Source organism: Podarcis raffonei, chromosome 5 (genome assembly GCF_027172205.1).
Source record: "Podarcis raffonei isolate rPodRaf1 chromosome 5, rPodRaf1.pri, whole genome shotgun sequence".
Classification (NCBI taxonomy): Eukaryota; Metazoa; Chordata; class Lepidosauria; order Squamata; family Lacertidae; genus Podarcis; species Podarcis raffonei.
In genome coordinates, this window is record NC_070606.1 from 57222466 (window position 1) to 57241407 (window position 18942).

The 18942-nt window shown below is 41.9% G+C and overlaps 1 protein-coding gene and 1 long non-coding RNA gene across 4 annotated transcripts in view; both read left to right on the forward strand.

Moving 5' to 3' along the window:
• The window catches only part of LOC128414279 (uncharacterized), a 137558-nt gene that overhangs the window by 88118 nt on the left and 30498 nt on the right, over positions 1 to 18942 (forward strand). The gene's annotated exons all lie outside the window — the stretch shown is intronic.
• PCGF6 (polycomb group ring finger 6) overlaps positions 233 to 18942 on the forward strand; it is a 34053-nt gene continuing 15343 nt past the window's right edge. For all 3 annotated transcript variants that reach the window (XR_008330627.1, XR_008330628.1, XM_053389318.1), the window contains exons 1-8: positions 233 to 693; positions 1782 to 1881; positions 3350 to 3446; positions 3979 to 4034; positions 5007 to 5066; positions 9219 to 9327; positions 11875 to 11902; positions 12994 to 13092. Coding sequence is in view for 1 of the 3 variants with exons in the window: in XM_053389318.1 (XP_053245293.1) it covers positions 400 to 693; positions 1782 to 1881; positions 3350 to 3446; positions 3979 to 4034; positions 5007 to 5066; positions 9219 to 9327; positions 11875 to 11902; positions 12994 to 13092 (843 nt within the window). In the remaining 2 variants the exon portion in view is untranslated. The remainder of the gene's footprint in view (positions 694 to 1781; positions 1882 to 3349; positions 3447 to 3978; positions 4035 to 5006; positions 5067 to 9218; positions 9328 to 11874; positions 11903 to 12993; positions 13093 to 18942) is intronic.

Here is an 18942-nt window from a genome sequence, read left to right on the forward strand (position 1 = left end):
AGACCAAGTGCTGCTGTATTGATGTCGTTGTTATATATTTATTTGTACCCCGCCTTTTCCCGTAACTGGAACTCAAGGCGGCTTACAGGTAAAAAAAAACCACCTTGAGTACTGGCTCACCGTTGCGAGAGAGAGAAAAAACTCAGTTTCCCAGAGTACATAGGGGTTGTATGTGAACGAGGCAGATGCCCTAGAAGCGTGCGCGCCAATAGGACTTTGCGCACGCGCCTTGAAGCTGTAGTCACGTTTAGGGAAGAATCATAGAGATAGGAAAGAAAGGACGGGAATAGTTCCTTTGGGTGTGAACTGTGTTCGCCCTCGCCGCCCCCCAGGCACTTCCTCGGTTGCTCCTTGTCGGTCGAAGCGGCCCGTGCATTTGTTTCCCTCAAAGGCGCGGCGATGAGCGAAGAGGTGGAGGCGGCCGGTGAGGGGCTGGGCGAGGGAGAGCAGGAGGACGTCGACGATGAAGCAGCGATAGCGGGTCTGGAAGCCCCGGGCTGCTCCGGGGAAAACTCCCGCTTCGAAGCGGGAAGCCGCTCAGAGTCCAGCAACGAAGAGATGGAGGAGGAGGAGGAAGAAGAAGAGGAAGAGGAAGAAGAGGTGGAGGAAGCAGCAGCAGCAGCAGCTCTAGGAGGGGGGTCCACGGACCCCTTCGGGGGTTTTGGGATGGAGGAAGGCGAAGATGAGGATGAGGTAAAACAAGAGGCAGTGCGCTTAAGGGGGAGCACAGGGGCACCCTTGGGTGAAGCAGACACCATGGGGTGAGATTCCGTCGGACTAGGATGGAGAAGAAGCAGGTTCCAATCCTCCCTCCGCTGGGAAGCTCGTTGCGTGGCCTTGGATCGATCACCATCTATCAGCCTAGCCTACCTCACAGGCTTGTTGTGAAGATGAAAGTGGGAGCAGGCAACTCATATACTTTTTCCTGGAACTCACTGATGAAAGGATGGGGATATAAATATGTAAACACCGTTTCCTATGATGCCCTGTGCCAAATATAGCCAATGTGGTGCAGTGGCTGGAGAGCTGGGTAGGGATTTCAGATTCAGATGCTTGCTCAGCTTTGACTTTCCTTGGGCTTCTTTCTCTTACCTAATCTTCCCCTGTGAGTTCCTTGGGAACGGTGGGATCAGGAACAAGGGAAGCTTCCTTATACCAAGTCAGACCATTGGTACACTTAGCTCAATATTGTGCACACTGACGGGCAGCAACTCTTCAGAGTTTTTAGAGATGTCGAGGATTGAACTGTGATTTTCTGCATGCAAAGCAGATGACCTACCACAGAGTTTATGGCCCTTTCCTATATATGTTTTGCTTGCTCTGTGTTTTCTCACAATGTGACATCTTTTGTGTGTCCCCAGTGAAATATTCCTCACCATCTCCCATGGCTAGAGACAGTAATGTTTCTGAATACCAGTTGCTGGAAACTGCAGGAAGGGAGAATGTTCTGATGCTCAGGTTCTGCTTGCAGGTTTCCCATGAGCATCTGGTTGGCCACTGTGATAACAGGATACGGGACAAGATGAGCCATTGGCCATTGGCCTGTTCCAGGAAGCTCTTCTTATGCTCTTAATTTTATTTATTCTATATGTTTACATATGCTTTCACTTAAATGGTTCCCAAAGCAGTTCACAACAAAATTAAAAAGACCGTGTTCAGGAAAATCCCCACTTCACTTCTAATGCTGTGCTTTAATCAAACAATAAACAATATACATCTTTGTATTGGTAACAAGCAAAACTTTTAAAATTGCTATTTCCCTCCTTTTTTCACGTTTGCAGCGCATGATTAACCTCTCTGAGCTGACACCATATATAATGTGTTCTATCTGCAAAGGGTACTTCATAGATGCCACAACCATTACAGAGTGCCTTCATACATGTAAGTACTAATATTAATTTCTTACTCAACAGAAGCTTTGATGTTATCTATGCAGAAATATCAAGCCTAAGTACATTTTGGTGATAATGTAAAACAATGTTGTATTAATTGTGGTAACTGCATGGTGGTGGATGCCTTTAAGAGGCGTCCTGGAAATTCTAAACAATCTAGCTACAGTATGTCTTGGATTATACTACCCTCCACCCCAAAATTCTCCATGATCATGTTCTGAAATAAATTAAAATAAATCATTCCTTTATTTGCCTTTCATATTCAGCTTCCTAAATAGATCTTAGCACATTTTCTTCTACTTAAATAGCTGCCCTGACCTTCTGCTGCTCCTTAACCTGATTGTCATGGCTAGGCTGTAGATGACCATATGCAGATGCAGATCTGGAGTGGGTTCTGTAATCCAAAATCCCTGGAGTCATTGGGTGACAGCTGAAGCCTGAGGTACCGCACACAGATGTTACTGCTGTGCAGACCAAGAAATAGTAGTTTTCCTTGTATTTATTCCATACTTGCCCAGCCCAGAGTCTTCATATTGCCTGCTGGTTAGGAACCTAGGAAGTTGCCTTTAATTGGGGCAGAGTATTTGTTTATCTACTCTGCCTGACAGCAGCTTTCTAAGTTCTGGTAGAGGTGTTTCACATGCTCTGGTATTTGATCCTAAAAACACACACAATATAGATGCAAAAGATTGAACCCAGGGCTTTCTGCATGAAAGCACATGTTCTACCTCAAAGTAGCTTGCTTTAGGTGCAGCTGCTGCACCTGGCTCCTCCCTTTCGGTTCTTGGACTGTGAGATGATATGCATTTTGACAGTGAAAGGAATAAGGAGTGCCCAGCCAGGCAACAGACCGTTCTGTTTGCAGCAGCTGGGAAAGTAAGAGGGATAAAAGACAGTGGGAAGAGTTGCAGTAATTTGAGGGGGAGGGTTATATACCACCTCAGAGTAGCATTGGGAGTTGGAGCAGCTAGAACAAGCATAGGCAAACTCAGCCCTCCAGATGTTTTGGGACTACAACTCTCATCATCCCTAGCTAACAGGATCAGTGGTCAGGGATGATGGGAATTGTAGTCCCAAAACATCTGGAGGGCCGAGTTTGCCTATGCCTGACCTAGAGTCAACCTTAATAAAAATTGTATTATTTTATGTAAACATGTTGTGGATCCTTCAGTATGAAAAGGGAGAGATTGATATCAAGTAAATACATATTGCATACCACTATTCAAGACTTATTCTTAATAACTTTTTTTCAGTAAGATTTTAGAAAGCCTTTGAAATTTTGTATTGAAAAGTAGGGCAGAAATCGATTGAAAAAGTTTTTATCCTCCACACGCACACATTTTATTTCTACAGTTGCTCTGCATTTTAGGTGACACATGCTATATATTCTGTATTATCTTTGGAACTTGTGTACTACTACATTATAGGCCTGTAACTGCAAAATTTATCTTCTACAGTCTGTAAAAGCTGCATAGTAAGACATTTTTACTACAGTAACAGATGCCCAAAATGCAACATTGTAGTACATCAGACGCAACCCCTTTATAATATCAGGTAATATATTTTAATTATAATTGTTTATCTATATTTTGTGTGTGTGTATGTAAAAGAAGCAATGGTTTTCAGATAACACTGATATTTCTATTTTGGACTAAAATATATTATTGGAACTTGAAAAATACTTGTAACTTGCTATATGCACTGGAGGGAAACGTTGCTGTCTCATAAAAGGTCTAGCACCTCACACAATTCTTAATTCCCTTTATTGTTTACCAACAAAAGTTTTGCATATCCAAAAGATTTGCCTCCCTGGTCTTGAAACTTTCCCACACAAGGGTTGTTTGAGACTTCTTATTTCCTCTGGTGCGCCAGTGCGCCATTGCTTCAAAGATGGTTGTAAAGTTGCTTTTGTAACTGAGATATTTTGGCTTGAACCTCAAATCTTTCCCAAGATAGGGAAACCTGCAAATCTAGGTATGCCATTGAAAATAGCTTCTAGTTCCTCTCCTGCGGCTCTTCAACAGTTCACTACCACAACCCATATTCAATCACTAATTTAATTAATCTTTTTATTCTACTTCCGCAGGCTGGATCGACAGTTGCAAGACATAGTGTATAAATTAGTTGTCAGCTTGGAAGAAAGTAAGTCTTTTATTTTGAGACTAGTGCTATTTATAAAAATTAAAGATAATATTCACCAGAGAATGTGTTAGCTGCAAATTAGATAATTCCTAAATTGCCTTGGTTCTTGATATAAGGGCTGTGTCTGTTTTCTGTGACTGCAGAAGCATGAACCCCGCCATGTAGTTTGTCACACAACCATCTGAGATCCTCAGCTTTCATTTTATAAGGTTTGTAGGCATTTTGGTTGTAGAGAAGAGCTTTAAATATTGTGAACAGTGGGTGGACAAAGGAGTCTGATTCTAGAGCCTAGGGCTTGCCGATCAGAAGGTCGGCGGTTCGAATCCCCACAACGGGATGAGCTCCCGTTGCTCGGTCCCTGCTCCTGCCAACCTAGCAGTTCGAAAGCACGTCAAAGTGCAAGTAGATAAATAGGCACCGCTCCGGCGGGAAGGTAAACGGCGTTTCCGTGCGCTCCTCTGGTTCGCCAGAAGCGGCTTCGTCATGCTGGCCACATGACCCCGAAGCTGTACGCTGACTCCCTCGGCAAGTAAAGCGAGATGAGTGCCACAACCCCAGAGTCGTCTGCAACTGGATCTAACGGTCAGGGGTCCCTTTACCTTTGCCTTATATATCTTAACTGCTTCTAAGACTTTTCCTCTCCTTTTGCTGACTTAAGAATCTTTAGATGACACAATACTATAAATGTATGAAAATCCTGCTGAATGGTAATGATGGTTTCTTTAGTTTGCATGTTTTGTATCTCTAACCAACTAGTTTGAGAAAATATATCTATACTGGGGTTGGGGGAACCTGTGCTCTCCAGCTGTTGTTGAACTACAACTCCCAACATCCCTGATAGTTCGCCTTCCTGGCTGGAGCCGGAGGGGGTTGGAGCCCAATAACATACTGAGAGCCACAGCTTCTGCACACATCTATGCCTTGTATTTTCTATGTGGAGCAAACTCAAATATTTTGTATTGCATTTTTTAGGAGAGAAAAAGCAAATGCATGATTTCTACCGAGAGAGAGGTTTGGAAATACCTAAGCCTGGTAAGTTTTTATAACAACTATAGTAGCAGCATTGCTATTTAAAAATATGTATGTAAGAATTGTCATGCCGCTTTATTCCAGTGGATCAGGTAGCTCAGCTTTCTAACCACAGACTATGGTCAGGCTGATGCTAGGGGATGTCCCATGGGTACAATCATGAAACGTGTTCCAAGTTGGACAGTGTAATTGGTACAGTATTTGGAAGGATGACAGATGATTGTCATTGTTCATTGAACCTGATTAAGCTGTTTAATGTTTTCATTGAACCTGATTAAGCTGTTTAATGTTTTCTTTTCCCACCCCACCAGAATGAAAATAATAGTACAGTAACTTATCTGCCCCACAAGAGTATTATTAAGCTTAATTAACTAGCTTAAAGATTCTCTTATTAATGTGCTATATGATAACAGGGCAGTTTAGAGTTGTGATATTCATAAATGAATTATGTAGTCAGCATTTTTTGCTAAGAAGAATTGTGTAGTGATTTTATTCATGTCTGTGAAAGACAGCTAGGGTTTTTAAGGCTCAAAATAGAGTCAAGAGTAGAGAAGGGATGTTACTAGATCATGCATGCACAGCACAATAAATATGATTACCGTATTTTTCGTCCCATAGGACGCTCCATCCCATAGGACGCACCTACTTTTTTAGGGGGGAAATAAAGGAAATTTCTTTTCCCTTTATTTCCCCCCCAAAACCAGGTCGGGAACAGTGGGATGGCGGCGCTGCGCCTCCCCGCTGTCCCCAGAGCTTGTGGGGCTGGCCGATGTCTGCCCGGCGCGAGGGGCGCCCTGCTTCAGGGCGCCCAGCGTGTTGGGCGGCAGGCTGCGGACACCTGCGCGAAGCACGGGGCGTCCTCCGGAGGGTGCCCCGTTCTCCGCGCTGCAGGCTGCCGCCTGCAAGCCTTGTGCGCCCGGGGGAACTCCCCCCCGGGCGTGCAAGGCTTGCGGATAGTTTCCTGGAGCCTGGAGAGCGAGAGGTGTCGGTGCGCACCGACGCCTCTCGCTCTCCAGGCTTCAGCGAAAGCCTGCATTCGCCCCATAGGACGCCCACACATTTCCCCTTCATTTTTGGAGGGGAAAAGTGCGTCCTATAGGGCGAAAAATACGGTAGATCAGACCATCATAGCAATTGTGGCCACTTTATTATCTGTGGCACCCTTTGGGAATTTGGGATATCCATTGCTTATGAAATCTTCCTGTGCATTTATGACAACATTAAGGCCTGTCCAAATTCATCTAATATAGGAGAATACTTGCATCCACCGATAACTTTGACTTACTAGCCAGTTACTAAGTTAACAGTGATTCTTGTTAAAATGGCAGAGAACTGTGCTCATGCTGTATCATAGAATCATAATTGTAGAGTTGGAAGGGACCCTGAGAGTCTAGTCCAACTCCCTGTAATACAGGAATCTCTTTTTTTTTTTTTATTAAATATTTATTAGCATTTTCAAGAATTAAACAAGAGCAAAAAATAAACAAAACAAAAGAAAAATACAAAAATACATAACAAAATTAAACAACAAAAAAAGAAAAAATAGAAAAGAAACACATAAAATTATTCATACTTATTATTCTTAACCTTGTTTCTCAGACCTCCTCACACCTCCCCTTCTTGTATTCCAATTCAAATCATCAGTTCAGCAAGTCCTTAACTTATTTCTTTACCTTAATTTATACATTTATTCTAACATAGCATTATTTTACTTTGCTTCTTTTTTCCATTTCCTCCATTTATTTTTTACAATCTTATTTTCAATTAATTTAAAAAAGAAGAAACCAATTTTACCTTATTAAAAACACACATCAATACTTATACCTCATTAATTGTTCTTAAACCTTTTTCCTAAAGTCGACCACAATTTCCCTTCCACGATTTACCCAATTTCCTTACCACTAATTAAAAATGAAAAAAAAAAAACAAATTATCCTTATGTACCCTTTGGATTCCCAACCTCCACCCGCCCTTTTTCCCGGTTCCAGTCCCCAACCAATGTCCATCAGTCTTTATGTTATTTATTTAGCCTGGAGACCTCACGTCCGAGGCCCTTTTATCTCTCTCAGTTCCTTTCTGCCGGTCTCTTTGATGGTCCTTAATGTTAAACCCCAAGTCTCGGTGGGGCTCCGGCCCAGCAGAATCCTTGTTGCTTCCAGCCAGTCTTCCATACTTGAACGCAAAGCCTATGGGGGGCTCCAACTCTTGTTTCAAATTTCTTACAGATCCAGATGTCCCCAAGGCTCCAGCTTTCACCTTCCGCAGATTTATAATCTCCCATTCAGACCAGGCTTTCCACATCCAATTTTTATTGTCCTTTTTTATCATCATGTCAGGCCTCATATTGTAACTCTCCTTTAACTCCTGCACATCTCCTGCTTCTCCTTCATTTTCTTCAAAGACAGCACCTTGCTCCATCATTTCTGCACTTTCAGTTTCATTTACTTGTTCAGTTAAGTAGGCTTCCTGTTTCAAGTCCTTATCAGGCTCAAAACTGTTGTTCACTGTCCAGTGTAGTAGTGATATCTTTGTAGACATAACATTGTATTCATCTTTCAAGTTTCCCAAGAGAGCGAGTGTTCTATCCAGTTCTGCTTGAAATTTACGTACTCCAGCCATTTTTGTAATGTAGTATCCCTATTACCCCTCTAGGGGGATTTTAGTTCCTTAATATTCCTTTCAGCTCAAAACCAAAAGTCCAGTTAATTTGTATCAGCCCTCGTTATTTTCAAATAAAACAACAAAAACAGCAGAAACAATGTTCTCTTTTTCCAGCTGGCAACTAGCTGACTCGCAGCTCTCTTGACAGCTGTCAAAATCTTCCATGCAACAGACTTTCTCTTAGGACGTTCCCGGGTCTCAGGGGGGGTGAAATTTCAGTCCCCAAATTCTTTTTATCCTCCAGTAAATCCTTATAGTGTCAAAACCGTGAAATCAAGATCTTTTCACTAAAAAAACAGGTTCTCTCGACCTTAGTTGCCCAGTCCTTTGCTTTAAATTGTTTACAAAGAGGGGGGGGGTGACTTCCTTTTTAGCCCCTTCCCGCTCGTTCCAAATCCAGAATTAAGTTTTTTAACGTTCCAATCTCCGTATTACTCACGGGTTTATATTTTAGAGTCCAGTCGGTCTTGGAAGAAGTTGGCGCTCTCTGTCTATGGCTTGCGGCTTCACTCCGTAGGCGAGGGAGTACTCTCAGCACCACGCCTCACCCTGCCTCCGCTCCGAAGCCTTTAAAAAGGCTCCGGCGCGGATTGGGGGGGCGCAAATGGTGCCCGCCGAGTCTCTGTGTTCACAGGCATCCGCGCCTGTGATTTTAAGGGTCCCCGCTTCGCCGCAGCGGCCAGACCCAGACGCTACGGAGCCGATTCCCTCCGGAGCTCGGAGGGAATCCGCCATTAAACAATGGCGCCAACCCGGAAGTCCCCCCAACCCGGAAGTCCCCTCAACTAAAGCATCCATGACAGGTGGATGGCCAGCCAACCTCTGTTTAAAATCCTCCAAGGAAGGAGAGTTCCAAGAAAGACTGTTCCACTGTCGAACAGGTCTTACTGGCAGAAAGTTCTTCCTGATGTTTAGTCGGAATCTCCTTTCTAGTAACTTGAATCCATTGGTTCATGTCCTAGCCTCCAGAGCAGAAGAAAACAAGCTTGCTCCATCTTCCTTGTGACAGCTACTTGCGTTATGTTAACTATAGGCTCTTGGCTATAGCTTGTGGTTTAGTAAGATAAGATCTAAAACACAAGGCCCAGTTTGGATGACATGCTAAGCCAAACCTTGGCTTAGCTCAGCATAGCACAGAAGTAAAAAAGATTGGGAAGGAACAAAGTGGTTGCAAGCTCCTTTCTCCAGCAGCTCATGTAATAATTGTAATCCATGTAAGCATGGTTTGGCTTATCATGTCATGTGAACCAGGCCAGTGGGTTGAAAGAAAATGTGGGTTAAAAAATTGTAACAAAATGCTACATTAATCACAGAAAAAACAGTGTTGTCCCTCTTGAGTTAGTAAAAACATTTAAATAGCCCCAATAGCAAGTAGGTGGTGCATTTCTGAACTAAGATACGAGTCTGTGCAACTTGTTATTTCATCATGTATCCTGTTATAGGTTTGAAATATATTCTTTGCTTTCTAGTTTTGTTTTTCTTCTACTATCCTAGCTGTTCCACAGCCAATTGCTATAGCCAGGGGGAGGCCCCGTAAAGTTGTAGGCTCGGTTTTCCGTATCCCTCCAGAGCTTGACATGTCACTACTCCTCGAGTTCATTGGGTAAGTAAAAGCAGACTTTTAGTAGGTTGAGTTTTAACTTACAAGTAGTGTTTTAAAGACATGGACGTAAAAGGATATGTTGGCCTTGGCATTCAGTTGCAACATTAGCTTTTTTTGTTTCAGTAATTAGATCGAGAGCTAATGGCAGACATTCAGATTAGCAATTCTATTTGTAGAACTCTTGGCTTACAAAAACCATCTCTCCTTTCCCCATGGATGTAGATTCATCTTGAATTTCTGCACTGTTCTGAAAGGTTTTCTTATCTCTACAGATTGATTTATTGAATAAAAGTTCAGTTCTTACAGAAACAGACTGCAATTTTCTATAGTAGGCACATGTAGAACCCTCATTATACCTTTTCTGATGACGTGTACAGTATGTGTAAAGACAGTTCTATTTTATCAAACCATGCCCGACCAAGCGTTCTGTAACTTGGGGTGCCTAACCTTCTTTGCCTGTTTTTAACCACTAGGTGGCAGTGACAACTGGCAAACACTGAAGTGATTATTGCTAAAAGACAAGCCAATGTGTTTCTGGACATGTGCAGTAATAGTTTTTCTCTAATTTAACATATCCATTTTGCATCCAACAAAGTTGCCTGGTCAATGGTAGAGATTGGTTGTAGACTCAAACTTCTTGAGGGTGTCACATTGGATATTGTCGTCTAAAAGAATGGTGATCTGTACTTTCCCCCCTTTTTAAAATGAGACACTTGTAATGCTATGAACTATTGCAACCTTAGTTTAAGCACTTATCAAAAGAATTTCCAATAAGTGAAAAATCATTTTGAATACTATAGGTGGTTCTCTTTAAGCCCCTCCCCCATTTTATTCTTACAACAATCCTCTGAGGTAGGTTAGGCTGAGAGATGGTGACTGGCTCAGGGAGCATCAGTGCTGATCGTGGGTCTCAATGGGCCTTAATCCAGCATCACCCTGGTTCAGAATTGCTGTTTGTAATGGTGTGTGTGCCAGTTAACAGTACTTTTAATGAGCAACTTTTAATGTTGTGAACTGCCCTGAGATCTACGGATGAAGGGTTGTTTACAAATGTAATTACCAATAGTTGTTGTCGTAGTAGTATATGTATATCTGTTACACGTTTCGTTTTGTTTTACATTTTGTCATTTTCTGGGAGCAATTTTGTTTATTACCTCTTCCATATCATTCAATTTATATCTTGAAATGGTCCAGTCCTTCCTATGGTAGTAAAAGGGTATCAGACACCCCAATCCTGGGAATGGAAAAACTGTGATATCTTCTGCTTTGGAAATAACATGGTTTTTCCATCTGTCTTTGTTAACCTTTTAGACATTCATGAAGATAAAAGGTTGACTTACAGTTTTTTGAAAGATAAAATTATTGTCTGCAAGTGAATTTGTCTCCATGTATCTGAAGGAAAAGCAGTCAATCCTCTGAAATACAATTTGACAGCTGATTGTGCATATGATTGTTCTGCTCAGCACCCAGTCTTGCACACTTTTAGACTGATGTCTAAAAGTAGACTTAAATTACATGGTTAGTTCTACTAAAGTCAACCTCACTGTTTTTCCTAATACAGAATTCTTCAATATAAAGGTAATACAGTGGCTGTAATTCTATTTGTTTCTGTGTCAGTATAAAGAAAGCAGTTTGTCATTGAAGCTTTTAAAAATATGCATTTATATTTTAAATACACTGGCCTAGTTCAATAGTTTCCAGTTGCTCCTGAACCAGGAAGCTTGTGCCTACCTGGATCAAAGCAAGCCAGGATATTAAACTGCATATTTGTGCCTATGAAGCCTATATATGTTTGTCTGAACTGGGCCATTGTCTTCTCTTGAGACCAATTCTCAAAGTGCGCTGATCTAAACATATATGAAATATGTGGTGAAATAATCTCAGACTTGAGGAATGGTGTTATCAGTATTCTAATTACACCAATATGCGTTCTCAGCAGAGCAGCAGTAGCAAGTGTAAAGCAGTATCTAAATGCTGAACCAGACTGAATGAGGACTAACTATGGAGTGCAGATGGAATTGAAATGGTGGTGATTAACAACCTGCCTGACTTAAATGAGGTGACCTTGGCTCTTCCTGGTAGGGTCATCCACACTCTCTAAGCAGGTCTGTTAATTAGGGTTGTTCCTGAATCCAGTTTAAGGAACTTCTGTGATGATAGTTTTTTCTTATGGGTTGCATTTGATTCAGAAAATGTTTCCCCTTCCTTGAAGATAGGAAACTTACCCCTGTGGTGCATGCCTTAGGAACTACTTGAATCAACTACTGCAGTTTTTCCTTTCACTACTTTTGAAGCCTGTCTAATTGCTACAACTTGTGGTGAGTGGCTGCTGCCTGCTTTTAACAGGAGATTATGATAATGATGATAACTGGTAATGTTCTAAGCTTCCAAGCATAATCCAAGGACCTGAAGAGCATATAAATTACACACACATATATCACAGAAAAACTCTGTAACTAATGGCATTGTATTGATTTAGCAGTTTGAGCCTGCAAATCCAGATGTAGCTCAGACATATTTATTATGTTAATTCTCTTTTTCTTTCAGAGCTAATGATCTGTCTGGGAAATTTAAGGTACAAATACTGCTTAAATTTATCTTCCTTTGCTTCATTGTTACGACGTGCATAAGTAAAACTAAATGTTGCATTGAGAAAGCCAATGATTCTGTCCTGGAGTATATACTGCTTTTTTGCAAATCTGTAATTTATAAAGATAAAGGAATGTTGCAAAGGCAGGGATGTAATATTTTAGTTTGAGGGACCAGGCGCACTGGACATTATGACTGCCTCTGAAGCATGGTGGCCAGCCAGCCTGTAGCCTTTTAGATGCTCCAGTCAAACAACATCTGAAGACTTACTGTTCAGTTGCTCCTGTTTTAAAGAGTGAACAGCTAGACTGTATTCTATAGAAATGGGCTAGTGATTAAACAATGCCCAGAACACCATGTTTTTAATTATGTCTGTGAGCTATCTGTGAAGGGTAGAAATTTGTAAAGAAATAAATAAAATGGTACATATATGTATTTGAGAGCCAATGTGGTGTAGTGATTACCACCTCAGACTGAGACAATCCAGCTTCTAATTGCCACTCAGCCATGAAGCTCACTGGGACCCTTGAACCTATTGCTAGCTCTCAGCCTAGCCTAACTCACAGCATTGTGGTGAGGATAACATGGAACAGGGAGAACCATCTATGCCTCCTTTAGCTTATGGGAAGAAGAACTACCGTATTTTTTGCACCATAACACTCACTTTTTTCCTCATAGAAAGTAAGGGGAAATGTCTGTGCGTGTAATGGAGGGAATGCCTATGGGTGGCATGCCTACAGATTTTCCTCCTCTAAAAACTACGTGCGTGTTATGGTCGGGTGCGTGTTATGGAGCGAAAAATACGGTAAATACACAAGATACATATGCAGTGAGATTGTGGGTGGAAGAGGAAAAATAGTGGAACTGTGGGTTGCAGCTGAACAACATCGTCTTACTGCTGAAAAAAGCTGTTTAAGGGGGAAATTTGTGAAAATGACTTACTGGTTTCATCTAATAATAATAACAACAACAACAACAACAACAACAACGATAAAGTCCTTGTTAAAGAACCTGATTAGAATTGCCCCCTTCATTACTGAACAGCCTTACAGTATGAAATCTGTTTCCTCCTTCCAGCCACTGGAAAAGAAGTTTGTACGGGTTTCAGGAGAGGCAACAATTGGACATGTGGAGAAATTTCTCAGAAGAAAGATGGACCTTGATCCTGGCTGCCAGGTATGCTGTGCTAATTGTTTGCACCATATCGTTGGCTATGACACTCCTCTACTCTCTTGCTCACACTGAAAGTCTGCTTCCTAGCAGCAAGAATGCGAGTGAGGTTTTTACCGTTCTCCATGCAGTGCATTTCACAAGGCATTATGTAACTTGGAAAAGCCACACTTGTTGCATCAAAGAATTTATGTAACACACACTGAGGCAATAGCAAGCAAGCACAGAAGAAGAAACCAAAGAAGAAAAGTCAAATGTAAGAGGGCAAGCCAATGTGTTGTATTATAAGAGCTTTAAAGTTATTTCCACTCCTCCACATAGATTTTTAAATAGCACTTTGCCGTATTTCTCTCTGTGATGTTTGAGGGGCAAAACAGAGTTTTCAGTGAAATGTTCGACAACATATGTTTTTGTTTACCTTTTACGTGTGCTGTTTGCTGTCTCTGGTTTGCAGCTTTAGCACCATTTTTAAAAACAAAATAGCTTCCTTCTATGGCAGTCTCATTTCAGGATCACATAGGCAACATGAAGGTGTCATGTTGCCATGTAGCCACTCAGATTTGGCCCTTTTCCCCTTCAGCATCCCTTCCTCTAACATCCTGGTGGCAACAGCTATGCACTTGTGTACCTTGAAAATCCTGCCTCCGTCTCAGTCCAGGGAACCTGAATGAGTAGTGAGATGGGACCACTGTCCTGAGCCCATCAAGCATATTGACACCATCTCCCCACCTTACAGTGTCATTCCAAAGCCAAATGAAGCCATAGCCTTCTAGAGTGTGAGAAAGGGATCCCCATCTACCACACCATAGCAACAAATGTGGTAAAGTCAAAGCCTTTATTGAACAGCCTGCAAAATGAAGGCGATTCTGAAGAAGAAGTACACATGTTTAGGGTTTTCAACAAGTCAGCCCACCAGGACTCTTGTACCTTGGGCCATTGCTTGAAATGTAGCTAAATATCAGCTGCAGTGTCCATGATGGCACTCTGTTCCATGGTAGGAACAAAGGATACAGCAGCCATGCCTGGAGCAAATAGGTTGATATTCTTACAGAGGAACAGCTAGGAGTAGCCTCATCACTGCTGTTGCTAATGAGGTGGAACTCTCTCTGTACAACCCCAGACCTGCACCTTGTCTGTCTGAGTTATGGTCTCCCTGTCCAGGGTTTATATACTGGTAGTTCTATGCTGTGATTGATCACACCATACCTTATGCTTGGTTGTGGTCTGGAAGGTCAATAGGATAGAAATTCTGTGTCAACAGCTCTAGGTCTAGTCTAAAACTTGTAGTTGCATTAATACACGTGATGCATTTGCACATCTCTAATTAAAAGAAAGGTTTCTGATTCTGCCTTTTAAAAACATTAATCTGCCCAAATGGTCTGATGTGTTAAGACTCCAGAGTGTGTTTTGTTGCTCTCTTGTAATGAAAATGTACACTAAGTGAATTCATTGAGCACATTTGTAAAACCTACAGAACTGATTTTGTGATATGTTGTGATCTGTTTTCCAAAGATGGGATAGACATATTTTGTTCTCAACTGTGTCTGCAAATGCCTTTGATTGTTCAAGTTTATTTGTTTCTGTTGATATACCTTCTGTTCATTTTCAAAGTGTGCCTAGATTAATTTGCAGATAGAAGATATGACAATGCTTATTTAAACCCCATCCCATGCTAAAAGAGTAACTGCAAAACTTCCATCTTCTGTCATTGTTACTGGAACATGCAGCACTCCCTTTAAAAGCCTTGGATGCGACAGACTTCAGTTGAACATCAAAGTTGATGCTGCACTTGTTTCCTAGATATATTACTTGGAAGTAGGCCCCTAAGGATTCCCAGCTTAATTGTGGTTGAGTCCAGAGGAGTTCTTTGCTAGGACACGGCACTAGAGAGCCTTGATTTTCTCTCTTCCCATAGGCTGGCAGTTGGTTTATTATTGTTATTGATGCTCAAAAGTCCTGGTCTTGGTCACTGAGGGAATGATTAGTTTTATGCCTGCAGCAAAGAGCCATAATTGCAACATGATTTTTGAATGTTATCAGGTGTTATTTATTTTTAACATGGTCAATCCGAAAACAGTATTTCTCCTTTTCATACTTGTTTGCTCACTAATTGCAATGAAGTATATCTGGAATGTCCAGCTTCAGTAACTACTTGTCAGAACATATTGTTGATGTTACTTATTCTCATATCCCTCTTCAGTTTTGCTGTACTGCAGGAAGCCCCTATTCTGAAGGCCTGACATAGCCTGTCAAGTAGTTTCTTCTGTGTGCTGTCCTTCCAACCACACTGATTCTGGCAATGGCAAAAGAAAAAAGGAGTTATGGTGCTGGGCTGGGAGAAGCACTTCATTGGAGGTTCAAATCACCCTGTCCCTGCTCATCAGACAAATTGGATGAGCAGGGAAGGAATGATTTGCATCTGCACCAGAATACTAGGCTGGCAGGATGAGTTTAAACCTCTCTTCCCAGCACTACAGTGGAGATTCCAATCTTCTCCCTTCTCATCTGCATAGATCACTGAGGATGGCGTTGGGTTTTTTTTGGGGGGGTGACCCGCCCCAAGTGGTTGGCCAAAGGTAATTGCAGCCATTGGCCCAAAAATGATTGGCCATCCCTACTTTCCGGTGTAAATTTATGAGCCCCATTATTATTAGAGGTAGGGCATTGGCTGCTATTGTGCCCTGGCTTTGGGATGTTCTCCCCAAGGCAGCTTGCCTGGTGCCAGCTTAGATGTTCTTTCAGCGCCAGGTGAAGACCTTATGTGCTCATGCATTTTAGACTACGTTTTTTTCTTTTTAGGCTTACATTCTGTAGTCCCAGCTGTCCTGGTTTTAGAGTTTTTATGACTGCTGTTGTTTTAGACATCTGCTGAGGCACTCTAAAAGTCTTTGGACTGAAAAGTGTTACATTAAGTATTTGCAATTTTTTTAAAAAAAAGTTGAATAAACCACGTCTTCCCAACACTTCCAGTTGCCATCTTGCCCCCTGGACTCACATATTCTTATTGAAATCAGCCTGTGAGCTGCTGTCTTCACTTGATAAGACTGTTGTAGTAATGTCTGAAAAATATCTTTTTGAAATAGTAAGTGCCTTGCCATCCTAATATCAGGACATCCAAAAGCTGCTTTCTGCCTGCCTTTTGAGTGAGAATTAGTGTGGGGAGAGAGTGACAGTTATAAAGGAATTTTCTATTTCACTGCTTTAGATGTACTAATATAGCTTGCAAAAATGTTCCCTTGTCAGAGGAATCTCTCAGATGAAAGAGTTTATTGTAAATGAAGACGGGCTTTGGGGAGATAATTAGAAGTAGCATTGGTTTGATGCATCTTCTGCTAGAAATCAGAGTGTGATTGGGCCCAATATAATATCTGGTGCACGGAAAAGGCACAGTGAGAGCAATTTATAAACAAAGGGAAGATTGGGGTCAATAATTTGTATAAATAGCCCATGCAGTTTTTCAACTGGCTCCTCAGTAGCTTTGTTTACCATGTACAGTCATACCACGGGTTAAAATCGCTTCGGGTTAAATCTTTTCGGGTTGTGTCCCGCGGCGACCCGGAAGTAATGGAACAGGTTACTTCTGGGTTTCGCCGCATGCGCAGACGCTCAGAATGATGTCACGTGCATGCGCAGATGCGGTGAATCGCGGGACATTCAGACACGGCTTGCGTTCTGCTCATGATGCGAACCGGGCTCCGGAACGGATCCCGTTCGCATCCAGACGTACCACTGTACAGTGGTACCTTGGGTTAAGAACTTAATTCATTCTGGAGGTCCATTCTTAACCTGAAACTGTTGTTAACCTGAGGTACCACTTTAGCTAATGGGGCCTCCCGCTGCCACCGCGTGATTTCTGTTCTCATCCTGAAGCAAAGTTCTTAACCCGAGGTACTATTTCTGGGTTAGCAGAGTCTGTAACCTGAAGTGTCTGTAACCTGAAGCATCTGTAACCCAGGTACCACTGTATATCTAAAGTTAATGCTCAGCATCTGAAGCGGAACCAGTATCAGAACCCCCAAAAGAAGAAAGAACAAATTGTTTGCAAGGCAGGGAGCCAAAGAAAAGCATCATGGTCTCAGGCGGACAAAAGTTCCAGGAAGGGCAGTTGGTGAGTAGGAGGTCAGCCTGACCGGATCTGCTTACAAGGAGACAAGTTGCTCAGACTGAAGAACAGGCCCTGAGGCTGAGACTTTATAGAGCCAGATAGAGTTGCATTCATCCCCCTAGTCATCTAATGCGGTACAGTGTCAGCTGGTGGAGCTTGTAATGCAATCGGGATGACACTTCGGGATAACATAAATTAGTGTGCAACTCTTGCCAAAGATGCTGCCGGGTGGTTAGGAGAGCAAGGTGTTGGAGCCTGACAAAAACTCTTGGCAGATCCAGTGCTTAATGCACAAGTTGCATCCCTTATGTCTCGTTTTCCTCTATTTTTCCTTCCAATTCCTGGCATGCTTACTTGGGAGTAAGCGGCATAAAACTTTGTGGAACTTCTGAGATACATATTCATTGGATTGTGGTGTCAGGGAAATAACTTGCATGCAGCCCGTTCAAGGCATGTAATTCTTTAAAAACATCAGAAAGGTTTCTTTCCCTTGCTTTAACCAGACTTTAGTGTGTTCTTTAGGGGGATATTTACAGCAATATAATGATCTTCCTGTTTCCAGAAAGGGTCCAATCAGTTATATTCATTGTTGCAACACTAGTGTAACACTGATTTGATTCCAAACTTAAGTCTAAAATAGATTTAGAACACTGCTGGCAGATGGGATTCCCACCCCCTTATCTGTAATATATTTCTTTACATCACAGGGATTAATGGATATAATCACAAATGCTACAGATGCTTCTTAAAAGGGTGGTTGAGAACAAATTGCTTCTTTTCTTTGTATTTCTATTCCCTTGAGTTTTACAGCTATCACCTGAATCCCACCCGAACAATTAGTATTGAAGCTTTAGGACTTAGCACTGAAGTAGCAGAATTAGGCATTTAATATTCCAAGCACTTTGAGGTAGAGGGGAAGCAGCTTTGCAATCATTTATTTAAAGCCACTGAAACATTTAATATCTGAAGTCTAGAACTGCAGCAGCGAAGGTCACATCAGGATATCTCTAGGCAGTCACTTTTGAATTATCTCAGGACTGTGAAGAATTGTTTTACAGCAATGGAATTCGTTAACATTTTGCTTCCAGTGTTAATAAACTGGAATAATTTTCATCTGATCATAATTTGTGGCATTTAATGGTGTGGATACATAGAGTTGTATCTAGTGTTGTCTGTATGCGCAGAACAGGCTTCCACATGTGCAGAGGGACTTCACCGTCCTCTGAAGCCTTCCATGCACCCTCAAAATGTGCTCTGGAGGGTTGGGCTCTTAAATGCAGATTTTGAGGCCACTCGGGACTGCAATGGGAAGGAGAGAAAAGTGAGCACAGCCTTGGATTCTGCCCATAGGAAACAGGCAGGTGGTCTGAAATGCAGATAAAATGTGTGTGTTTGCACCGTGGTGTTTTAATTAGATGCTAATTTGCCATTTTTTAATGTTTGTAATAAGTTAGGAAGATAAAGAGGGGGAAGTGGGGGAAACACATAGAAATAAATGCAGCTCTAATGTCCAATTTCTTATGGACTGGACTTAGGACATTTCACTTGATCATATTCTGTTTTGCCTTTCTTTTCTTACTAGCTCCCTCTTTCTGTTTTATCTAGCTCCAAGGTCCTTGCCGTTATCTCTAGTGTCATTAGATAAAGGGCGGTAATCCGCTCTGACAAACAGGAGACAGGCTGTTCAAAAGATGTACCTGAAATGTCTGTTAGGATTTCTGCTTCCCTAGCCATCAGATGTTTTTCTGCTT